Here is a 21,537-nt window from a genome sequence, read left to right as displayed (position 1 = left end):
AGTTCGCCGTTGTCCCCCATGCCGGGCGGGGAGTTCGCCATGTCCCCCAGGCTGGGTGGGGAGTTCGCCACGTCCCCCAGGCCGGGCGGGGATGTCTGGGCTTCTGCTCGTCTGGCCCTTATTTAAGTCCCTGAATAGGAGCTGAACTCTGGCGAAACCAGGTGGCTGCTGAAATTGTGTTTCTGAGCACTCTCTCTCTGCGCCTCAGTTTCCCATTTGCACACTGAGGGTCTATTTTTACCCTCCATTAAATCCATAAATACCCAGCTATTGGAGGAAGGGGCTGTCATGAGGTTGGGGGGCGTCATTACGGACACTCAGCTGGACACGTGGCTTTCATGCTCTGGCCCGTGGATTTGATCCTGAACTGGCGAGGGCCTGCCTGCCTTCCCCTTACTGCTCAGACGTTCCGGTTGCAGGGAGTGGAGCTGCTTGCATGAGCCAGGGGATCCGAATCTGATCCTTAATTATCCTAGGCCATCAAACGCCTCGCACTTAGGAGCTGCTAATGAACTGGAGTCCTGGGACTAGAGCGTTATCCTGTTGCCACCCATCAAGATTTCTCATAAAGCCCACAGCAACCCTCAGCCAGAGGGCTGTGCCCGGGGGAATGGAGGGTGGGGTTAGCGTGCAGCCACCCTGCATGGTTTAAACCTGTCAGCACGCGGAACTGTGTGTGCAGACAATCAGAGCCAAGCGGCAGCAACTCCCAGTCCCACCTCGGCAGTGCTCTGCGCCCCTGCAACAATCCGACGTCCGGAAGCGCCTTTGCACAGCACGTTCTCGTGGAGCAATAGACCTGAGATGCTTTCATTTCACTCTCATTTTTTTTACAAAGCTAATCAACGGATCAAAGAATGCAGCACCCAGGCTAAAAATAGCCCGTGCATCTGATAGGGGTGGGCGGACCCGCCAGGGTGACCAGTGCAGGAGGAACTGTAATCATCGCGCACAAGACTCAAGTTAGGACTTGAACATCCCTGTCACTTACATTTTTTAAAAATCAGGTCTTTAAATGTCAGGTCCCTTAGGCTGTTGCATTTTCTGCGCATGCTGCCCCCTTGTGGGAGGAGACTGGCGTGCACCTTCTGAGTTGGGTTTGGTGGTGTTTGGTACCGTGGCAGGGTCTGATCTCCACGGGTGGACCCCTGCGACTGCAGAGAGCCGTGGGGCCAGCCCACATGGAGCTCTCTTGTGGGACAGGAGCAGGAGTGGGCTCCCCCTATGCAGCGGGCTGTCTAGTCCCGTATCCTGCCAGTCCCAGCTCCATCAGAGGAAGGTGAAAGAACCCAGCAGTGATGGGAGACCCTGCCCGCAGGGAAAAGCTTCATCGATTCCCATTGTGATCATCCGGGCTGCTCTCCTGCAGAGCACAGGCAGAGACCTTTCCCATAATCATTCCTGGAGCAGAGCTGTCAGAGGAACATCCCATCTTGATTTTAAAATGGCCAGTGATGGAGAATCCACCATGACGCTTGGTTAGTGGTTCCAAGGGTTAATTACGCTCACTGTGAAAAGTTTACTCCTTATTTCCCGTCTGAATTTGTCTAGCTTCAACTTCCAGCCGTTGGATTGTGTGGGACCTTCCTCTGCCAGACTGAAGGGCCCATTATTAAATATTCGTTCCGCACGTGAGTACTTACAGACTGATCAACTCAACCCTTCACTTTCTTTTTGTTAAGCTGAACAGATTGCGCTCCTGGAGTCTGTCACTGTAGGGCAGGTTTCTAATCCTGTCATCATTCTCGGGGTTCTTCTCTGACCCCCTCCGTGTTATCAACACCCCTTCACAGACTAGTCAGCAATCAGCTGAACCCCTGAACCAATGTTCTGTATTAGGTATATGACAGGAGCACTTAGGAGCCCAGTCAGGGACCAGGACTTTGTTGTGCTAGGCGCTGTACAGACCAGGACAAAACGATGGCCCCTGCCTAAGAGCTAGTGCAGAACTGTCTGGATCAAAGCGGCGCAGTGGCAGGGAAAGACGAACCATTGGACACAAGTGACGCTGCTTTATTTGCAATTCCCCCTTATCGGTTTGTACCTCCCCTCTGGGACAAATTTCTACAGGAGCTGGTACGACTAGTAATGGCCTCATCACTCAGGAATGTTCCAAAATCATTCCTCACCCCCCAAAAACCACATCAAACGGGCTTAAGATCATTCGATTTTTTAAAAAGTAAAAGCCGTTTAGTTCTTTCCCTTGGCGTTCTGGTTCCTGCACTTGCTTCATATTCACGAGCTTTTCTCACCAACCAGGAGGGCAGAACCTCACAAGCTGAGCTGGGCTCTAACGTCGTGAGCGTCGCAATCAAATCGCTGGAGTTGGCGCCGTCGCAGGCAGGTTTGCTGGCTGGTCTGTCCTGGCCTGTGAAGGGAGTGGCCCCACTATACCACTGCTAAACTCACAGCATGCGGGAGCTGGGCCGCTCGGCTCACGCTGGACTGTTGGCAAATAGTATTTGTATCATTACACTGCAGGACCAGCCGAGCTGCTTTCCTGCCCAGCCCAGAGAGGGCTTAGAGACCAGACGAGCCGGTCTTAGTGTCTGGTGGCTGGTAGGGGGGGTTGCACTGTGCAGCAGGATCGCAGCCTTGCTACAATTGAACGGCTTTGCAGAAAATGCCATTTGCAAAAGGGCCTGCTTTCAGTGCAACATGTTTCATTTCAGAATCTCTCTGAAGCCCTGAACCTGCAACTGTGTACTCATGTGAGTAACTCCGTCTCACATAACAAGCCTACTTCCAGGCCGAACAGGTAGCTTGTGCATAAATATTTGCAGGAAGGACTGCGGTCTAAGGGTTAGGGTCTGCCACTCTTGCCCTGAGTTGCTTCAAGTATTCGCATTGATGGGTCCTTCTGTGGCCCTAGCATGATGGTGACTGAGCACCATGGACTCTCCTAGCGCAGGGCTGGTGAAGTCAGAGAGCAAGAGAAAAAAATTACATACTGGAAGGTAAAATAGTTATCATGGAGCTCAGAACAGCCAATCAGGACACAGTGGTTTGCATACTCAATTTGATTGGTTAATGTTATTCCAGGGGTTTACATTGTCCTACAAGTTGAACAATGGCAAATTTGTTAGTCTCGGTGCCACAAGTACTCCTGTTCTTTTAATGACAATTTACTGATTGTTTCAAACCTGTGTCCCAGGATTCCTCATGTGAACAATGGGACCTCATGGAAGGGCTCTGAGATTTAATTAAGAATCGTCTGCAAAGCCCTGGCATGGAAGGGGCTGTCTAACTGGCACCGTTTATTAATACTGGTTTTTATAATACCTCTTACAAAACGCACGGCTTGGGTTTCTTCTGAATCCGGATGGCACCATACGCCCGGACATTTGTCCGTTATCCTCAGAGCGGGCATCTTCCCTTGGCAGAAAATGCATCTTCCCTTGACCTGCTGGGCACATTTCCGTGTCACATCGCTGTGTCTGTCAGGAGCCAGGTCAGTCTCTCGTTCATCGAACGGACACACATACATGCGAGCGCCAAGATTATGCAAATGTTTGGGGTCAGGGTGGAAATGCTCCCGCAGTGTTGTCTTGTCATGTTCCAGAAGCTTTTCTGAATGCTAATGAGGCTGCCCCGATGCCCTCTCCTGCCTGGCAGAAGACAGAGAGGATTTTCTGTCCTTGTCCACATTTCGCACCGGATCATCCATTTCCCAGCGCCAGCCCTACAGCCGCCTTTACCGTTCAGAAAGCCAGAGCTGTGTTTAAGTGCCAGGAGGCTGGGCTGTAATGGAGGCATCGCCTGCCGTGCTGGAGTTCTGTACGGGTCGGTCTGTCAACGGGGGTCGTGGCCATCTCTAGCATTTCAAGACTTGACCTGTGTTTTTCCTCAGCCCCTCCCACTCAGGAAATACAAGCAAAAGAGAAATATAGTCTGGCACAACTGGGCTCCGATCTCGGTCGGGGTCTGGGCAGCGCCCGGCGCGACGAGGCCCTGATCTCGGTCAGGGTCTGGGCAGCGCCCGCCACAATGGGGCCCTGATCTCGATTGGGGTCTGGGCAGCGCCCGGCGCGATGGGGCCCTGATCTCAGATAGCACATCTAGGCAACACTGAAATACTGATAAGTAGATGGCAAGAGGGTGCTGGTTTGTGCTGTTCTGGAAGGTTCAGGCTGATCAATCGAAGCTCTTCTTTTGCTCTGTGAAACCAGCGTGAGCTGCGTTGCCGTGAATCGTGTCTACACTTAGGTTTGCTCTAGCTCAGCTCTGTCAGTGCAGCTAAAATCCAGAGCAGACGAGGGCCTACCATTGATTTAAATCTCTCGGGATACCCACCGCTCCCAGGGCACAGTTCGATTCCCGGCTTTTCTTGGGGGCATCTGGGCTGCACATGGTGGATGCGAGAGAAGCTCCAGACATAGGCCCCGATTCAGCAAAGTACTTGGGCACATGCCGAACTAGAAGCGTGGGAGCAGGGATGTCCGCTCCAATGAGACTTGAGGAGCTTAAGCATCTGCTCCGGGGAAGCCAGGAGCAAGGCCTAAAGAGGGCTGCTTGGCCCGGGCATGGCAAGGCGTGACCAGCGCTCACGAGATGGGCAGCCGGGAAGATGACAGGGAGGATGGATTTCAGAGGCTGTGAAGCCCAAGGGAGCAGGGCGGACTGCGGTGAGGTGCCGGCGGCTGGGAAGGTGCCGGAGCTGTCAGCGGGGACGGGGAAGGATGATAGATCAGCTGCTGATGTTATCACTCCCCCCGCATGGCAGCAGGATTGATGTCGCTCGCCCGGCGCCGGCCCTGATGGATTCCGGCAGTTCTCACCTTGAAAGGGTCGAGTGTCTCCTCCCGTCTCACTGCAAGGGCCTGATCCTGCTGCACAGGATGGTGGCTCCCTTCAGGATCAGGCCCTTGCCCTTTGTGGGCCGGGGCCTTGTTCTCTGCTGCCTGGTGCCTCTGGCCAGCCCTTTGCACCAGTGCCAGGCGGGCGTGAAGGACTGTGCTCTGCCAACCCGGTTCGGTAGCGTCAGGGCATTTGACCTCTAACCTGGGGCTGCTAGCAGGGGGACTGTCTGCATCATGCCATCCGTCCTTCCAGTCTTCATGGCAACCCCTCTCTGTTTCCCCTTGCATCTGCCCCTCCCTCACCGGGCACCCCCTCCCCCAGAACTGTCCCCAGCACTCTGGCACGCTTTGTTCTCCGTCCTCTGAGCTGAGCCCCGTCCCTGACAGCGAGAGTTACGCTGCGGTAACTTAAGGCAGACAACATGGAGTCTAACGAAGACGGGCCTCTACATGGGGGCTATTGATTGGCCGACACTCCCACCCCCACAGTGGGTACAGGCATGTACGGAGCAGCGCTGCCCCGCATGAAGGGCAGGGCTGGCTTGCGATGGCAAAGGGATGGGCTGGCATGGTGGTTTATCTGAGCAATTAAATCCCCCAACGCCCTTCTCCCTCCTCGAAAGACGCGAACCCTCCTGGATCCGGATTGTGAAATCTGGCCGGGCTTTGCCGAGGGTTCACTTCCCTGCCAGCGCAGCTGTCGCACGCGCAATGACTGGCTTAGCCGCCGATGCCGGGGAGAGGCAGCTCTTCGGGACTGCTCGGCTGGGTCGAACGCGGGAGCCAGAGCAGCTGTTGGGTCTGCCTGGCCTGCTGCTGCCCCGGGGGAAGAGTGACTCTGGCCAGCAGGCAGGGTTGTGCAGTGGGTAGGGGACTGGCCCGACAGTCACATGCTCTTCCCAGCTCTGCTACTGACCCGCTGGGCCACCTTGGGCCCCTCGCTTGCCGTTATAGCGTATGGAGCTGGGAAGCTGTTCAGCACTGGGAGCAACTCGTCCTCTGCATCTGGGGCCCGTGACTTAATACCCCGAACAGCCAGGAGGCCGTTGCCTGGATACCACTTCCCTCGGAGAGAGGCCTGGAAAAAGAAGAGCAAAGTTTTTGGTCTATGTTGGCTAATTGAAATATTCGAAACAAGCTGATGGAGGGAGCCCGGCTTAGCTGACAGGACACCTGAGTTCCAGTCCTGTCTCTGCCACCACTCTGCTGGGGGACCTTGGGCAAGTCCCTTCCCTGCCCCGTGCCTCAGTTTCCCCTCCCACCCTGGGTCTGTCTAGTCTATTTCCATGGTAGGCTTGTCAGGGCAGGGACTGCCTCTCACTCTGCGCCTGGGCAGCGCCCGGCCCGAGGGAGCCCTGCTCTCCGTCTGACCAGTGGGTGTTACTGTAACACAAACGTTACTAATAGTTGTAGTCAAGCAGGGGCCTGCGAGGAGGGGTGAAACCCTGACCCTGGGCTACGTTCAGCGTCTGCTCTGCCGCAGGAACCCCCAGTAACCTGGGGCAAAAGTCACTTACTGCCTCGGGGCCTGTCCCATGGGGATAACGGCCCTCGTGGGGGGGCTGAGAGTCTGACCATGTTAATGACTGGGAGCTGCTCAGATAACTGTGGAAATGGGGCTGAGTAGCTAAAATAAACAGATTGTGCTAGGCGCTGGACAAACTCAGAGCATAAGCCAGCCCCTGCCCTGAAGAGCTGGAAATGTAAAAGCTTTTAGCATTCAATCATAATTCACCGGATTAAAATCCTGGGAGACAGCAGTTTCCAAACTGCGTGGTGAGTCATTTCTCTAGCCAGGTATCCTGCCTGGTGCGTGTGGGCCGAGCATCGGGTTCGGCTCTGGCGCAGGTCTTGGCATCAGGGAAATGCTCCCTTTGCGAAGTGAACTCTGGGACTCCCTGGCAGCGTCCCAGTGGGCAGCACCTGAGTTGCAGACCATGTGCGTCCGTTTGTACAGAGCACAGCCGGCTTTGCAGGGCGCTTCTTGGGAAAGGAATTTGTCTCTCATGAATCATTCACACCGTACTGCGCTGGCAGCCCCAGCTGTGACTCTACCAACGCTGTGATTCAGTGTTTGAACACATGTTCCGCTCAGGGTGGATGTGCGCTCGGTGCTCCCGCAGCCTTGTGCTGGAAAGGGAATCGCCCGGCTCTCTCCCCTCCTGGCGGCCCGAGGTTTGCGCTGCTCATCAATGGAACTCGTTGACTCTGCAGAGAAAAGTCGGTTTTAAAAGAATGACTTCAGTGAAAAGCTGTCTCTTTGCCATCTGTCCTAGCTCACTATGGAGGCTCCGTGATTGTGCTCCCTAATTGGGTTTGTCTAGAAGTCTGGACTAAATTTTTAAAGGCAGGTGCGTATGTTTTGCCTGCAAAATCTCACCCATTTCTAGTCTCGTGATGGTTAAAAGTCCAGATCTGGGATCAGGACTCCTGGGTTCTATTCCCAGTCAGGACACTGTCTGGGTGTGTGACCCTGCACTGAACCTTCCCGTTCCTTGGTTTCATGGTGTGTGAAATGCCAATAATGACTCTGACAGGCTCTCATAGCTGCTTCGTTCATTCTTAGTAAAGTACTTTGAGATCCATGGATGGCAGATGCTATGAAAAACAGGAATGATAAGAATTGCTGTATGGCAACAGACCCGTAGTCCATCTACGCCAGTGCCCTGTCTCTGACCACGGCCAGCACCTGCTGCATTAGAGGAAGGGCCAAAAACCCCACAGTTATGGGATAACCTGCCCCTAGGGGGAATTTCCTCCTGAATCTATCAGCTGGATGTCCGTGCATGCCCTGAAGCAGGGGGATTGAGCTGTCGAGCTGGTTGAAAAATGAATGTATTTCCCTGTGAAAAATTTCAGTGAGAACAAAAATGTTTTTTTTTTTCTCAAAAAACGGTCTTGACATTTTTCAGGGTTTTGTTGAAAACCAAAAATGTTCGTTGTCAGCAACCAAAAACTCAAAAACATTGCCAAAAACTGAAAAACGAGAGAGAAGATTTTTTAATGACAATTTTTGATGAAAAGAGAAATATTTCTGCCACAATTTCCGTCTAATCAAAAAGCCATTTTCCAGCCAAAAGAAGTTCCAGTGGAACATTTTCAAGGAGCCCTATTTATAACACTCCGAAAGGTCTTTCTCATCCTTAAAAAAATCCTTATTCTGATAATTCTGGGTGTTCTTGTTATCCATAGAAATGTCCTCTGCTTTCCTGAATCCTGCTAAACTCTTGTGCTCAGTGGTAACTTGTGGCAATGAGTTCCATGGGCAAATTGTGCATTGCGTGAAGTGGAAAAAAAAAAAGGGTTTTCCTTCAACTTTTTGGTGCTGGATTTCTGCTTCTAGTTTGAAAGTTGTTTTTATTTATTGGACCTGGTTTTCGATTATAACTCCCTGCAGGAGAGGGAGGATAAAGTTTCAGCTTTAACACAACTGCTTGTTCCCAAATTTAAAGGATGTTCTGTGCTGAGCCTGCAAAGACAAACCAAAATCAAAAGATTTTTTTTCAAAGAATAAAAATGTATGCCATTTTGGCTCTACACTGCTGCCCAGCAAAGATACCGCCCTCCGCGCGGTTTCAAAGTCGCCAGATACAAGCTTGCAAACGAGTTTCCCTTCCCCTGCCTTTATAGAATCATTTTATTTCCTTTTCATGCCAGAAAAAAGTATAACTAGTGTAAGAGGCTGGAGGGCTTTGTAAGAGCAATATAACAAAGGATTTTGAGCCAAGTGGTTCCTCCATTTGGTAAAACTTCTCCCAACATTTGTGTGCAGCGGCGATTCCAATAAGTAGGAGCAGGGGAACGAGTGTGTTTAGTTTTGGAACTCTCCCCAGGGAACCCAGAGGATTAATGGAGTCAGTTCTCCACCGGCTACGCTGCAGATGATTTTATAGGAACAAGCCGAACTAAAGGCAAAAAGAAGAGGCGACAGCAGCAAGAGTGGAGGACAATGAGGAGCTGGATCCTGTACGTATTGCCGTTGCTGTCGCTACATCCCAGGCCTTTGGTGCAGAGTTTACTGTCCAGCATTGTAAGGGACATTTGAGTTAGCTGAGGCCAAATATGTCAGTTTTCTGTGTTAAGCAGACAGGCAAAAGGATTGCAAAGTCAGCAATATTATCAAAATGTTTTCCTGACAAATCGGTTTGTGTTGAGGCCTCCCTCTGCTGGAGTACGAACACAAACCTACCCGGTGCCGCGCTACCATGTGGAAACCAGCAAAGGCCACTGGCTGGGCTAGTTTCACTAAGGCTTAGATGATAAACTCTGACTTGGACGCTAAGCTGCTGGGGCAGGGGCTGTCTCTGTTCTGCGTGTGTCCAGGACGCTGTAACTGGGGCTCCTGTGATAATACAAATCATCATCGTCCAAAACTCGGGTTCTTCTCCAACTAGCCCAGACATCATTAGAGGCCGGTCTGAAGATAAAGAAATAGGAGTTTGAAAAGGTGGCAGATTATAGGAAATCAGCGCAATGGCTTTTAGCTGTGGAAACTCAGACTTTGCAAGGAGCACAAGCCCAGCTTCTCAGAGACTCAGCACCCACTGAGACAGCGAAATACGCGGCCAGATTTTCCTAAGCTCCCACTGTGACACTTTCGGGGCCAGCCCCACGCGCTCTGCTCTGAGGTCATTTGCAAATCTGGCCTCTGATTCTGAGTCTGAAATGAGAGCTGAGCAGGTCTGAGAATCGGGCGTGGACAGCGGGTGCTTGGGCCTTTCTGAATATCCTGGTCAGAGAAGGGACTTTCTCAGAGCAGTGCCGCTCAGTGGGCAGGTTAGAGCGTCTTGTTCAGTCCAGGTGCGGGCTCCTACCTGGGAGTGCGGTGGCCAGTCAGTTTCTGCTAATCTCCTGGCCAGACAGGAATCCAGTTAATTGGAGCCACATGTCTATTGTGCGTCTCATGCCCTGCATCCCAGGGAGCTCTCCACAACAATAAAATTAACAGCTCAAATGATTATGTGCGAGCCAGGTGAAATTGGCCTGTGTTAAGCTTGGGTGTAAGCCCTGAGCGTGTTGGCCTTGGGAGCTGCCAGAGGCCGGGATTCCAGATCTGAAGACTGGAGCAGCTGTAAAAGTTCTGTACCCGGGATGGGGGCGGGGAGGGGCTGATCCTTGGGAGTCCCCCGGGAGCCGAGTGTCAGTGCAGGATCTCACAGCGTGGACTCGCACAGAGAGCTCAGGCTCACCCTGGTGATCCCACGTCACCCCTGGAAATACCCTCAGAGGGCCCAGGGTTTGCAGCGCAGCCTTTAGCTCGGGGTGGTGAGTGCGTGTGACAGGTGCCCCTCTGTCTGCTACCGAGCGGTAGCAGCAGACGCCCTGGGTCCAGTCCCTGGTATGTCACCTAAGAGGGGGCTCCACGGAGGCCTGGCTGGGGGCGTAAACCTGGTCCTGGGGAAGGTTCCTGCCTGGCTTTTGGAAGGAGAACATGGAGATGAGCTGCTCGGATTCCTAAATCATTCGGTTCTCCTGTCCCCAGGAAGGTCAGTGGTTATTTGCCCTTTGGAGCACAGGGCTCCTTCCTCGTTTCCCCTTAACGCCCTCCCCAGCCAGACACCAGGACGAGCCTTTCTGCTGCACAGGGCAGGCCTGGGAGTCCTGAGGGAGCCTCTCACCTCTCCATGGACCCCGAAACATCCCTTCCCCAACAACACCAGCCTCTGGTCCTGTCTTGGGAGCACCGCGGTTCCCCACCTGCGGAGGAGACTTCATGGCCCTGTCCAAACACACCGGAAGAGACAGTCCCTGCCCTACAGACCAGACACACCGGGGCTGGGAGGTGACTTGCCAAGGTCATGTGCGAGGTCAGCGGCAGTCCTGCCCACTGGAGCATACTGCTTCTCAGTCAGCGAGACACCAGTCTTGGCAATTGAACCGAAGGGTCTCCTGTGACACTGGTGCATCCTGTAAGTGGCTCACGTTGCTGGCTTCCTGGCATCGGCTTTTGGTTTGGGGTACAGAAAACAACCCCCTTTAAAAAAAAACCCAACAGCATGCTTCTCCTTTTCAACAGGCCTGTTTCCCCCCGGCTGGGATGCTCCAGCGTGATCTGCGGGTGTGTCTGGTTCTGCGGCGCATGCTTCCTTGGGCTGGCCTGCTTCCTTCGCAGTTCAGGGGTTGTGTCTGTTCCTCTGACATTCTGTTAGCAGCTATGTCATTTTGTGTATTCCTCGCTGATATCCTGGCTTGTCCTTGACCATGCGTGATGCTGAATTACAGCAGCCCAGTCCAATCGGATTTTGTGAAATGTTAACATGCGGCTGGCACGTTCCTCGCAATTCCATTTATTTACCTCCCTGGCAGACCCAGAAAAGTGAAGCTCTGTGGCAGAGTGAATGCTGATTCCCGTGACAGTGGCTGGTTCCGGTATTGCCTGTGCTGCTCCCGTGCGTTCACATCCAACTCACTGCACAACAACAATCTCACGACATGATACCATGCAAATGGTCCGCCAAACAAAGTGATCCCTGGTCTGGGTCTTAATGGGTTTCCTAAAGTGCTCAGGAGTGGGAGGGTTTGGGTTTGATTCAGAAATCCCTGCACACAGGCTTGGCAAATATATCACGAAACCATCCAGAGATGGGAAAAGTGGCAATGAAATTATTGCATTAGACTATTAATGCTTGGAGAGTGTGGCTTTCAAATGGGATGAGGGACAGTATTGCCCAGTGGTTACAGCAGGGGGCTGTTAGGTAGCTCTCCTGGGGGTTGTATTCCTGCTGCTGATTGGCTGTATGGGCTTGATTAAGTCACATTGCCGCTTCAGGCCTCAGTTTCCCTATCTGCAAGATGTGGGTAATACTTGCTTATCCCCCTCGTTGTGTGTGAGGGTTAATGAATGTTTGAAGAGCCCTTTAAAGGGGAGAAACACTGTGCCAGAACTGCAGGAACGCTCCCTCCTGGCCTCATCTCCTGCTTTTTGGAGAGCGGAGGAAGGCTAAGCCGTAATTGTCAAGTTCCTGACAGCTCAGGTAATGCAAGGTTTGAGATCCATTAGAGAGTCTGTAATTATTTATAGGGAGAGAAAATCCTGCATTGTAAAATCAGATAGCATAGCAAATAAATGCTCTGGTGATGGAGAGAGGGTTCTTAAAAAATAAAGTAATTTATAATCACAGCTACCCAGCAGCGCAGCGGTTCCGCACTTTAATCTTGGCTCTGGCCCTGATCCGGCCATCAGATCCTAGTGCAGGATCAGGGCCTCTCTTCGTTCCCCTTAGGCAGAACAAGGTCCATGTCACAGGGTCACCTGGGCAAATTCTAGTCCCCATTGACTTCAGTAGCGGTTACACCAATGTTCCCGAGAGCAAGATTTGCTCAGTAGATGCTGGAACTAGACTGGGCCATCACTTCCAGCTCCCGACTAACGCAGGACTGTCCCTGCACTGATTCCCCCTAAACTGCCCCTGAGCCGACAGCTCTCCCAGGGAGTGACCCACTTCGACAGCCAGTGGGAGCTGGTCTCTTTGAGCAGCCTGAGCCATCCCTTTTCAACGGGGGATCTGTAGCAACCGTCTAAAAGCTCGTGGGTGAGCTCTATGTACTACGAATCGCACTCCTAGCCGGCGTGCCCTGGGCTAACACCTCACTGCCCAGCTCCTTGGCTTCATTAGTGATTGTCAAGAGCTCTGAGCTCCTCTGAGTGCTGATATGCAGAGCCTAGACGGTATTCTCTTTGGGGCAGGAACCATGTCTCCGGTGCATTTATACCACGTCCAGCACAACCCGGCCCTGCTTAAGGGTGGGAGGAGCTGGTGCTGCACTATCAAACACAGGCTTTTCCACTTTAAAAAGATGTTGAGCTTAGCAAAAGCTCCCTCACGGCAGTGAAGAAATCTCTCCCTCGGGGGTGCCCTGCAGTCCCTTTGCTGCCAACGCCGTTCCCAGCAGCCAAGCTGTTGTTTAAATGCTAGCACCTTCTGGTGGTGGTGTTTTTTAAAAACACGTAACAAAACAACACAGCACAATTGCTTGTGCCCCTCTTCCCACCAGCCAGTGTCTGTCTGGTGCATTCTGCCCCCCCGCCCATGCTCCCAATGGCACCATTTACACAAGGCTAATAATAAACGCAATCTGCAGTCAGATCACAGCTCCGCCAGCCAATGAGGCTTTTTAGAGCCCAGCATGGCTTGCAGGTCTTGCCAATTGTGCCACTTAGGCCTGTCACCGTGGCTAAAGTTTCTGGTTGTGGGTTTTGGGTTTTTTGCTGCTGCCCAGAACTAGGGTACTTGAGAGCATTGTCCCTGTGCCCTGAGGGGAAGAGAAAAACGCTGAGGGTGGGACTTAAAAGGGACCCAAGCAGTGACAGTGGCACGGATGCAACGCACTGTATGTAATGCAAGCCTTCCTCCCCCTCCAAATATACCATCCCAGTCTCCCTCCTCCCCTCTGGGCTCAGTCGGACCCCGCTGCGTTCCCAGCCATCTCTGCTTCACGAGAGAAACACCTGCTTCACTTCCAGTTTTGGTAGAAATTAGAGGAAACTGCGACGTCCTTTGGGGAACTGAGGATCAGACCAGGGCCCATGTAGCCCTGTCTCCTCTCGCCAAGCAGGGCCATTCCCAGTGGCTTCAGAGAAAGTGAAAGAAGCCTGCAGTGATGGAATAACCTGCTCCCCAGGGAAAGTTCTTCCTAACCTCCATCAATCAGGGGTTGACCTGAAATAGGAGCGTTTATATCAACTCAAAACGTGTGTGTGTTTAAATCCTTATAAATTAAAGCTCTGGATGTTCTCATTATCCATATAAATCTCCAGTTCTTTCTGGACTCCTGCTAAGTTCTTGGTCTCCGTGATATCTTGTGGCGGTGAGTTCCAAAGGCTAATCAGGAGTTGTGTAACTCTAATAAAACAGGGAATATGGCAGCATCCTGAAGGTCACAGATTCTGATGTGTTCCCCTCCCGCCCCCCGATAACTCCCTGTTCAGGAGGGACCTCGAGCTGCCTGGCATGAAGCAGGGGTGGCCGCATGGAGGCCTGTAGGCCGTCCCCGGCCATGTAGTTCCACCATGCGGCCCTTGGCTACTTTCGTGTTTAATTCAGAAGGGCACATCCCTCGTGGGGCAGGTGCCCGCAGTGCTCCGCACTGGTCTGAAGGGAGATGGGCAGGATGGCCCCTTGCTGGCGTGTTGCTCACCGGGACCTGTGTTGGTTTCCTGTGGCCCCCACTTTCCCCAGGAGACACCCCCACAGGCAGGGCAGAGGTGCCTGCTGCTGGGGGCGGGTGCAGCAAGCCAGACTGGGGCCCGGGAACCCTCCTTTGTGAGCCCAGGATCAGCCCCTTCCAGGCAGCTCCCCGGGTCTGGACCCAGTGGGTGGGGAGCACCCCAGGGTGCAGGCCGGGGGCGCTGATGTGCAACCAGCGGAGCGAGCCACGTGCAGCGGGGGGGGGGCTCAGGCGGCCGGCGCAGCCCTGGAGAACCAGCTGCTCCCCCCCCCCCCCCCCCCACTCCCCGCCTCCTTCCCCCGGGCGCGCGCGCGCGCTCCCCCGGCTCTGTCCAGAGCGAGCGGCGGCGGCGGGCGCGCGCGGGGAGAATGTTGCCCGGAGCGGTGCAGGTTGCACAGCTGAGCGGCTGGCCAGGTGAGCGGGGGCCGGGGGGGGCCAGGTGAGCGGGGGCCGGGCATGGGGTGCACCCCCCCTCCCGACCGGCGCTGCAGCTGTGCAGAGGGCGATGCACTGGAAAGGGCAGCATTGATTCATTCATTAAACTAATGCGCATTAGGGAGAGTTCTCCGGGAGGGCAGGTGGGTGCATGGACGGGACTTTGGAGGAAGGGGGGGGGGGCAGAATAGTTGTTGCAGCAGCGAAAGTTGCGGGGGGAGGATCTGTACACATGCAGCGCGAGTCCGGATTTCGGCAGGACAGGAGAGAAGTGAACTAGAAGAGCCTGGTCCAAGCGGTACCTGCTCCTGTCCGAGCTTCCAGCATCCGCGGGGTTCCCGTGACGTGCACTTGGAGAGCCGGGGGTGGGGGGACATCCTGAGTGCCCCCTAAACACTTCCACCCGCAGGGCCCAGGCGGCCGGGACAGAGGTGGGTCGGATTCTGTGCTTCCCAACCATTTGCTCTGCCATGATCTCAGACAATAAGGGGCTGGAGCTGGAGAAACAGGCGGGATGCTCCATCTGGAGTCAAAGGTGTCGGAGTGAGGGAGGACGGGAGACCAGAATCAGGTCCGTTGTTTGTAAGTGGCTGTCCGCAAGGCAGCCCTTTGGGTGCACCGGGTTGTTTTCCTGCTTTATTGTTGCTTCCTGTTTTGTTTGCATCTTGCAGCTGGAAATGTCCAAGGTTCCCAGGAAACAGGAGTTTGTAGGTGTCTCGCTACATGGAGACACCTTCACCCTCCCCAGCTCCTTCCACTCCTAACCCTGCAAACTTTCACTCTTCTAAGGAAACACAAACTTTTGCAATCTCAGCATGTTTGATTGAATCCAGTCTCCTTAAAGATCACTGCTGGGTGGCTTGGTCTTTTATTTATAGGTGTGTGTGATGCCCATGAGGGGAGATCAAACTTTATTCCTATTATTTTTTCTTTTAAAAAGAGTGAATTTTGCAAAGAAACCTGCTTTGAAGAACTTAAAATAAAACATATTGGGTTCTTTAAACTCCCTTTCTTGTTGCACTGGATGAGTAATTCGTTTCAAGAACCATTGATCTTCAAAAAAGGGCGGTTAGTTGGTGACGTCTGTGCAGTCTGGATTTGATTGCTGTGATAATAACTCCCATGTCCTGGGTTATATTAGCGAAGTTGTCGGCCTGCTGCAGTAAGTGGGCAAAGTCATGTAATCTACATACCCTGCAGTTGGGTGGCTGGCTGCGAGGGTGCTCCCATCGGTAGATTTCATTCAGTAATGGAATGGTTTATGTAGAAAATCAAGCCTGGGCTTTCTGGCTCTCTCCACAAGGGGTACTCAGCTTTTAAAGAAAAAGCCTTTTGCTGAGTCCTCATGAAAGCGTTTCCTGTGAGTGATTTGGGTAAGGAGTGGGGCATTGCTCCAGCCTGCGTGTGAGTGGATTTCCCATTGTGAACCAAATGTGATTCTAGCATGTTAACTTCAGTGATCAGCAATTACTTAGTCCCCAGAGTGTCACTCCTGTTCAGAAGATTTCTGACCCTCTTGTCCTCCACTATGTTGTTCAGTTCATTTTATTACTCACTCGATAGCTGCGTAGTTACTGCTGTGAATTTTCCTGGGGGTTGTGCGAGTGGTAGGGCTGGAAATCTTTTCCTTTTCCTGAATAGTAAATCCTAAGTATCTTAAAAAGAAGCTCCATGTCTGTGATTTATCTTTGGCAGAACACCCGGGCAGAACTGTCAGCACTTAATGCCAAACGTATTAGAGTCACGCGGGAAAAACGACTCCTTTCACCGAATCTGAACACAGCGCTTGCTGGGGTCGTGCAGCTGAGTTTTCTCTTTTTTTTCCAGAGACAGAAATTCAACCTTTATCTTAAATACATCAGCTTTTAACCAGCAAAATGGGATGAAGTCTCTGGCTCTGGGTTAAAGTGAGGTCTATAGGGCTGTGTTAGGGGGCTTATGGGGAGACATTTACAGCAGGCAGAGGGTTAGCAAAATGCCTGTGCCCCACTCAATGCCTCGGATGACCTGAGCCTGTGCTTAACCTAACGCACCTCGTGTCACCCCTGGGAAGCTGATGGGGCTGGTTGCATTGTGCAAAGTTAGGCATGTGAGTAAGTCTTTACGTAAGTCGCCAGTGCTCCAGTCCTGCAATGTATCAGCCTGGTGCTTGGTGTCTGCACAGGGTTAATTTCACCCTAGGTACTGATCTGAGCATCTAAGTGTGTGGTTTGGATAGTCTGTATAAGCTTCCATGCTTGCAGATGGGGCGCGGTCTCTTAAAATAGCCGGGTGACGCTGGAAGGTGGTGCTAGATGGAAGAGGCATGAAACAGACGAGTCTGTCCTCTGTTTCCAGCTTGATCATGTGTTTCTTCACCAAACAACATCAGTCAATTGCACAATCATTAATTTTTTGATGAGTGGCTGCAGGTGCTTTCAGATGGAGTCGTCCAGGCAAGTGGTGGCTCTTGGAGCATCTAGCCCAGTTCTACGGGATACTGAGAACAGAACATTACGTTTACCGTGAAATGTAACTCTCTGGATGATAAAATTCTAAGGTCCTGCCTGGAATGCCATTGAATTTAGCAATGGGCTCAGGGAATTTTGTTTTCTGTACATATATTTAAAATCAATACTCTTATGCTTTCAAATAGGAGAAAAAATAGAGGTCTTCAGGGTGAAATTTTATAGGATAGTTAAATTACACTGGGCTATAATTAGTAAGTGAGGATGCACTGGCAAAAAATGACGTAGCTGTTCTAATTGCATCCTGACACATTGGCCTGAGCACTGCTCAGCTCCTTCACTAGCTCAAGTGATGGTTTTGCGTTGGCAAGGTTCTTAACTCCAGATGTTCAGAAATCATGGGATTGGCTTAGAAATCGTGAGATCAAAAAATGTTGGGTGGCCGGGTTCTTATTTCCTTCTAATTTCTGAGCCTTTAGCAGGTCGCACTTTTCTCTGTGACCACAAGGGCCAGAAACGTTCTTTTGCAATGAAAACTGAGATTCTCCCTACCACATGATTCCTGGAGCTGGGGCCTTGGCACCAAATAGTTTGAGACCCAATAAAATCATGACCGCTTCTGCTTCTTATGAACTTGTGAGCAAAATTCCCATTCATATTGGTGGGAGCAGCATTGTGCTTTAAAGGTTAAACACTTTGGCTGTGAGGTCCTATATTTATTGCCTTTAGGGGCAAATTCTTTGCTTGGCATACCTCCCTCCCCCCTTGCATTTGGCCCTTTCGTTTCGAAGCAGCGTGTCTTGGGAAGCAGCTGGTTTATGCCATGTCCAGCCTGTCTTGTTTACGTTCCTTTGTTTAAGTCGTCACACAACACACGAGCATTTTAGGGTTGTTTTGTTTTGAACATATGCGATCAGCGCACAATGCAATTAAACTTGGAGGGCTGGTCCTGCTTTTCCCTCTGCATCCAAATGGCCCAGTTCAGTCTGTTGGGAACAGAACAACAGGGGATTTTTCCTGCCCCCCTTGTTTTTGGATGGCTTCCGCCCTGTAAACTGACTCTCAAGGCTCTTGTGCAGAGCTAAATACTAGCCAGCAGCAAAGGAGGACAAAGATGGCCGAGTACGGTCCGAGGAGGCTGGTTCAGAAGACGTTGGAAAGGAGGCTGTGGCGATCAGGGCCGGGAATGTGCTCGTGTTGCGCTCCCAGGCCAAGGAGCGTTTCAAAACGGGAGATTTATTAAGCTTAGGATCAAACAGACAGACTAATAAGCTGGCACAAGGCCTATGCCTCCCCGTCCTTTGGGGGCACACGCAAGTCTGCTGCTACAACCAGAGCTAGCCCCACTGACCCCCTCAACAGACCGTCAGTGCTTAAAGGGGCAGGGCACAGGGCTCTTTAACCGGACATTCCCTGGTGCGTGCTGTCCTCGCACGGATTGCTGGGGACCTGGGTTAGGATTTGCACTCGAGTATCGTGTCCTGCGGTTGAATCTGGGTGAACCAAAAGGGAACCTTTTCACCAAAAGACGGTGATAGAACATCGGTTAAACGGTGGGAGAGCTGCGGCTGGGAGGCCGGATTTATTTCTATTGCTCTGCAGTGCTCTCCTGAGGCTGCCCAGTTCAGATGGCGATAATGGGCCAAGGTGTGGGGGTCCTGCTGGGATTCTTTCTGCCCCCTGTAAGCTTGGGATGTCTTCGTCTGCTTTCCTGACCTCCTTCCTTCCTGGGAGATCTTTCTATAACCTTCGCCAGCAAAGCTCTACCCACCAGGCCCAATTCTGCTCCCATAGAAACGTTTGCCATGTATTTCTGTGGGGTTAGGATCGGGCCCTCCGTCGGCAGAACCTTAGCGCATGTGCTGCATGTCAGTAATTCCCATCTGTATTCATCAGAGCACCTCAGAATGGGCTGAAAGTCCCACTCAGGCCAGAGCGTTTAAGCATGTGCCTAAAGTTAAGCATGGGCTTATGTGCTTTGCTCAATCGGAGCCTCCGTTACTAATCCCTTCCCTGCCCCCCCCTGCCCCCAACGCCCCCTCTTGGAGAGCCCCTCTCCTTTATTTTTGTAGAGGGAAGATACGCGACACCAGATTCAGACACTGAGTGTATTTGTGCTGGCAGGAAGTCGTGTAAATACTGCAGTTTAATTGAACAATAATAAGCCGCCTGAATAGCCACGTCCCATTCAAATCTCTGCTGGGCTTTTCTCCCCTGCCCTTTGATCCCTGGAGTGGGTCGTGGTTTGCGGTGTTCTCTTGCTGCCTTCCAGTCCTGCAGCAGCCCATAAAAATCTCCTCTAGGAATTTTTCAGACGTGACCTCAGGGCAAAAGGTGTTTCTGTTGCCACGTGCAAGGAGCGTGTTATCACGGCAGGTCGGTTTCCTGACGGCCAAGGGGGCTGGCTTGGCAATCTTTGGAGACCCAAGGCCTCTGTGTAGCTACAGCACGGGCAGATGCAGAGCAGACTTCTCCTTCCCCAGCATGAGCGCCTCTGGGCTGACGCGCAGTTCTGTCTCTGTTGTCCAATCCGGCCTTGGCCTGTCTGCTGAGGCCACCATCAAGGTCGCCACTTAGCATGCAGTGTCCCTCATCCATGTGTGCAGCGGGTAGTACAGAAATGGTGCATTATGGGATCGATCGGCTAGAATTCTGGGCGTGACCCACAAGTCCTGCAGTTCCCTGCGGTGCCAGCGGCTCTCCCACAATACACTGCAAATGTTTCCCACCCAACGATGAGCCTACAGGTGGTGCAGAGGCCCCTGGGATACCAAGCCGCAGTGCACCGTGTTTTTTGGGATACAGCTGCTGCTGTGTGGACACAGGCGATGTAACTGGAGCTGATCCAGGTGGCGCAGTGTGAATGCGCTCTACCGAAATGGTAGCTTTGATTTTGTGACACTGGTGTGTCTTTGTGCGTAGATCCGCACTGACGTGCAGCCAGATTCTGATCTCCAGCATGTAGATGCCATTCTGGAGTAACCGCACTGAAGGTGGTAGTTTCCTTCTCCCTGTTTATTCCCACACACCTGAGATTGGATTTGAACTGACAACTCAGGTGTCGTGAGGCTTAAGGGCGAAACCTTGGCACCCTTGAAGTCAGCGGCAAAACTCCCACTGACTTCAGTAGGGCCTGCATTGCTCCCTAAAGGGTTACATTAATGTTTTGCTAAGGGGCTCTCATAAAGGCACTAATGAAAGACAGCAAGTAGCAACCACACAAAATGAACACGCTTGCTGCTAATTTATTGCCTGCAAAGGGACACTAGATGCTGTGGCTATAATTTGAAATATAGCTACCCCATGAGAAAGATCTTAATTTCTTGGATTCTGTCCTTCTTTTGCTTTTAATTTATTCTTGCAGCCCTGGGGAGATATCTATATCTATATTTTTAAAAGCGTCCAATGTGCTGTAAGCCTGCCTCAGTAAACAAAGGCATATGTTCAACCCTTTTCTACACTGGACTGAAAACCTCGACGGTGTTGCTTTGCATTGCCGTTTGCTTTGATTTGCCTTTAGTTCTGAAAATTCCCCTGTGTCTCAACATAGGATTTGTTATTTTTTTGTAGCTAACGAAGAATCCCAGAGAGCTGGTTCTCTGGCTCTGCCACCCTTTGGCGTTTGCATACCTTGAGCCCACTGTTCCACAGGCTCTTAATCATTCCGTGGCAAAGTAAAAAATGCAAAACGTGCTGCCTGGAGCGGAGGAACAAAGCCCAGGAGGTTCTTTGTCAGTTTAGAAATAACACTGGGATATACAACGGCTGTTTCTTTGTCTGATGTTCTTAGATTGCGTCCAAAATCGTGTTATAATTTATATGTCAAGTAGCCCCTCTCAAGAATTACAGCCCTGCTCTCAAGGAAATTTGGTCCACGGCTGCATGGTAACAAGTGCTCATTTTTTTTACAGGCACCACAACAATTTACTTGTGAGTCGTTAAAAAACATCTGTATCTTGAAGGAGCCTCCTGGATTCTTGGGAGGCTGCAAAGGCCAGCTGTAGAGACAGGCCGAAATTATTGTCGTGCACTGGGAAATTCCTCCTTCCTGTGTACCTGCGAGAAAAGCTTGCCTCGAGTTCTCGCGGCCGGATGCCTCAGAGGCAGTACTTGCCTCTCTGAATTTGCTTGGTCCATATTCAGGTGTTGCAATTTTTTCTAAATCCCAATGATCTCCTTGTGTTTGTCCCTCGTACCTTTAGTGTCCAGACCTGAACTTTCTGACCTTAGCAGGCCCTGGTGTAATGGCACTGTCCAGATGGTCCAATATCCCACTTCATGCCACATGAGGACAGACAAGTGGTGCTTCCAGGCTGGTATTCTGCTTTCTGGCACATCAGCACAGGCCAGTAGTCGCTGCCAGACACAATGCTTGTGCTGCATGACGCAGAAGAGACCCAAACTCTTTCAACGCTCCTCCGTGTGCAATTAAGCAATTAAGGAGGAATTAATTTTCCAGAATCCCACGGGCCTCACAGGCTCAGTGTGTGGGAGGAAGGGTCTGTACTTGCTCTATGAGGCCTCTCACGCTAAAAGAGAGGAAGGAAGGCGTGGTCATTAGAGCCCTGTCCTGGGGTTTAGGGGGCTTGAGTTCAGTTCCCTGCTCCTTCAGACTCCCGGTGACCTTGGGCCAGTCTCTCTGTGCCTCGGTTCCCCGTCTGCGTAATGGCCCTGCCCTGCCTGACGGA

General features: G+C 52.0%; 1 protein-coding gene across 1 annotated transcript in view; it reads left to right on the top strand.

The window, feature by feature from the left end:
- Window positions 1–1,323: 1,323 nt before the first annotated feature.
- The window catches only part of LOC128829094 (zinc finger protein 385C-like), a 202,761-nt gene continuing 182,547 nt past the window's right edge, over window positions 1,324–21,537 (top strand). The window contains exon 1 of the mRNA XM_054014257.1: window positions 1,324–1,478. Within this exon, the coding sequence (XP_053870232.1) occupies window positions 1,445–1,478 (34 nt within the window). The 5' untranslated portion in view covers window positions 1,324–1,444. The remainder of the gene's footprint in view (window positions 1,479–21,537) is intronic.

Source organism: Malaclemys terrapin, chromosome 25, assembly GCF_027887155.1.
Source record: "Malaclemys terrapin pileata isolate rMalTer1 chromosome 25, rMalTer1.hap1, whole genome shotgun sequence".
NCBI classification, from domain to species: domain Eukaryota; kingdom Metazoa; phylum Chordata; order Testudines; family Emydidae; genus Malaclemys; species Malaclemys terrapin.
The sequence above is the reverse complement of the archived record's forward strand: the minus strand, read 5'-3'. Positions and strand labels throughout refer to the sequence as shown.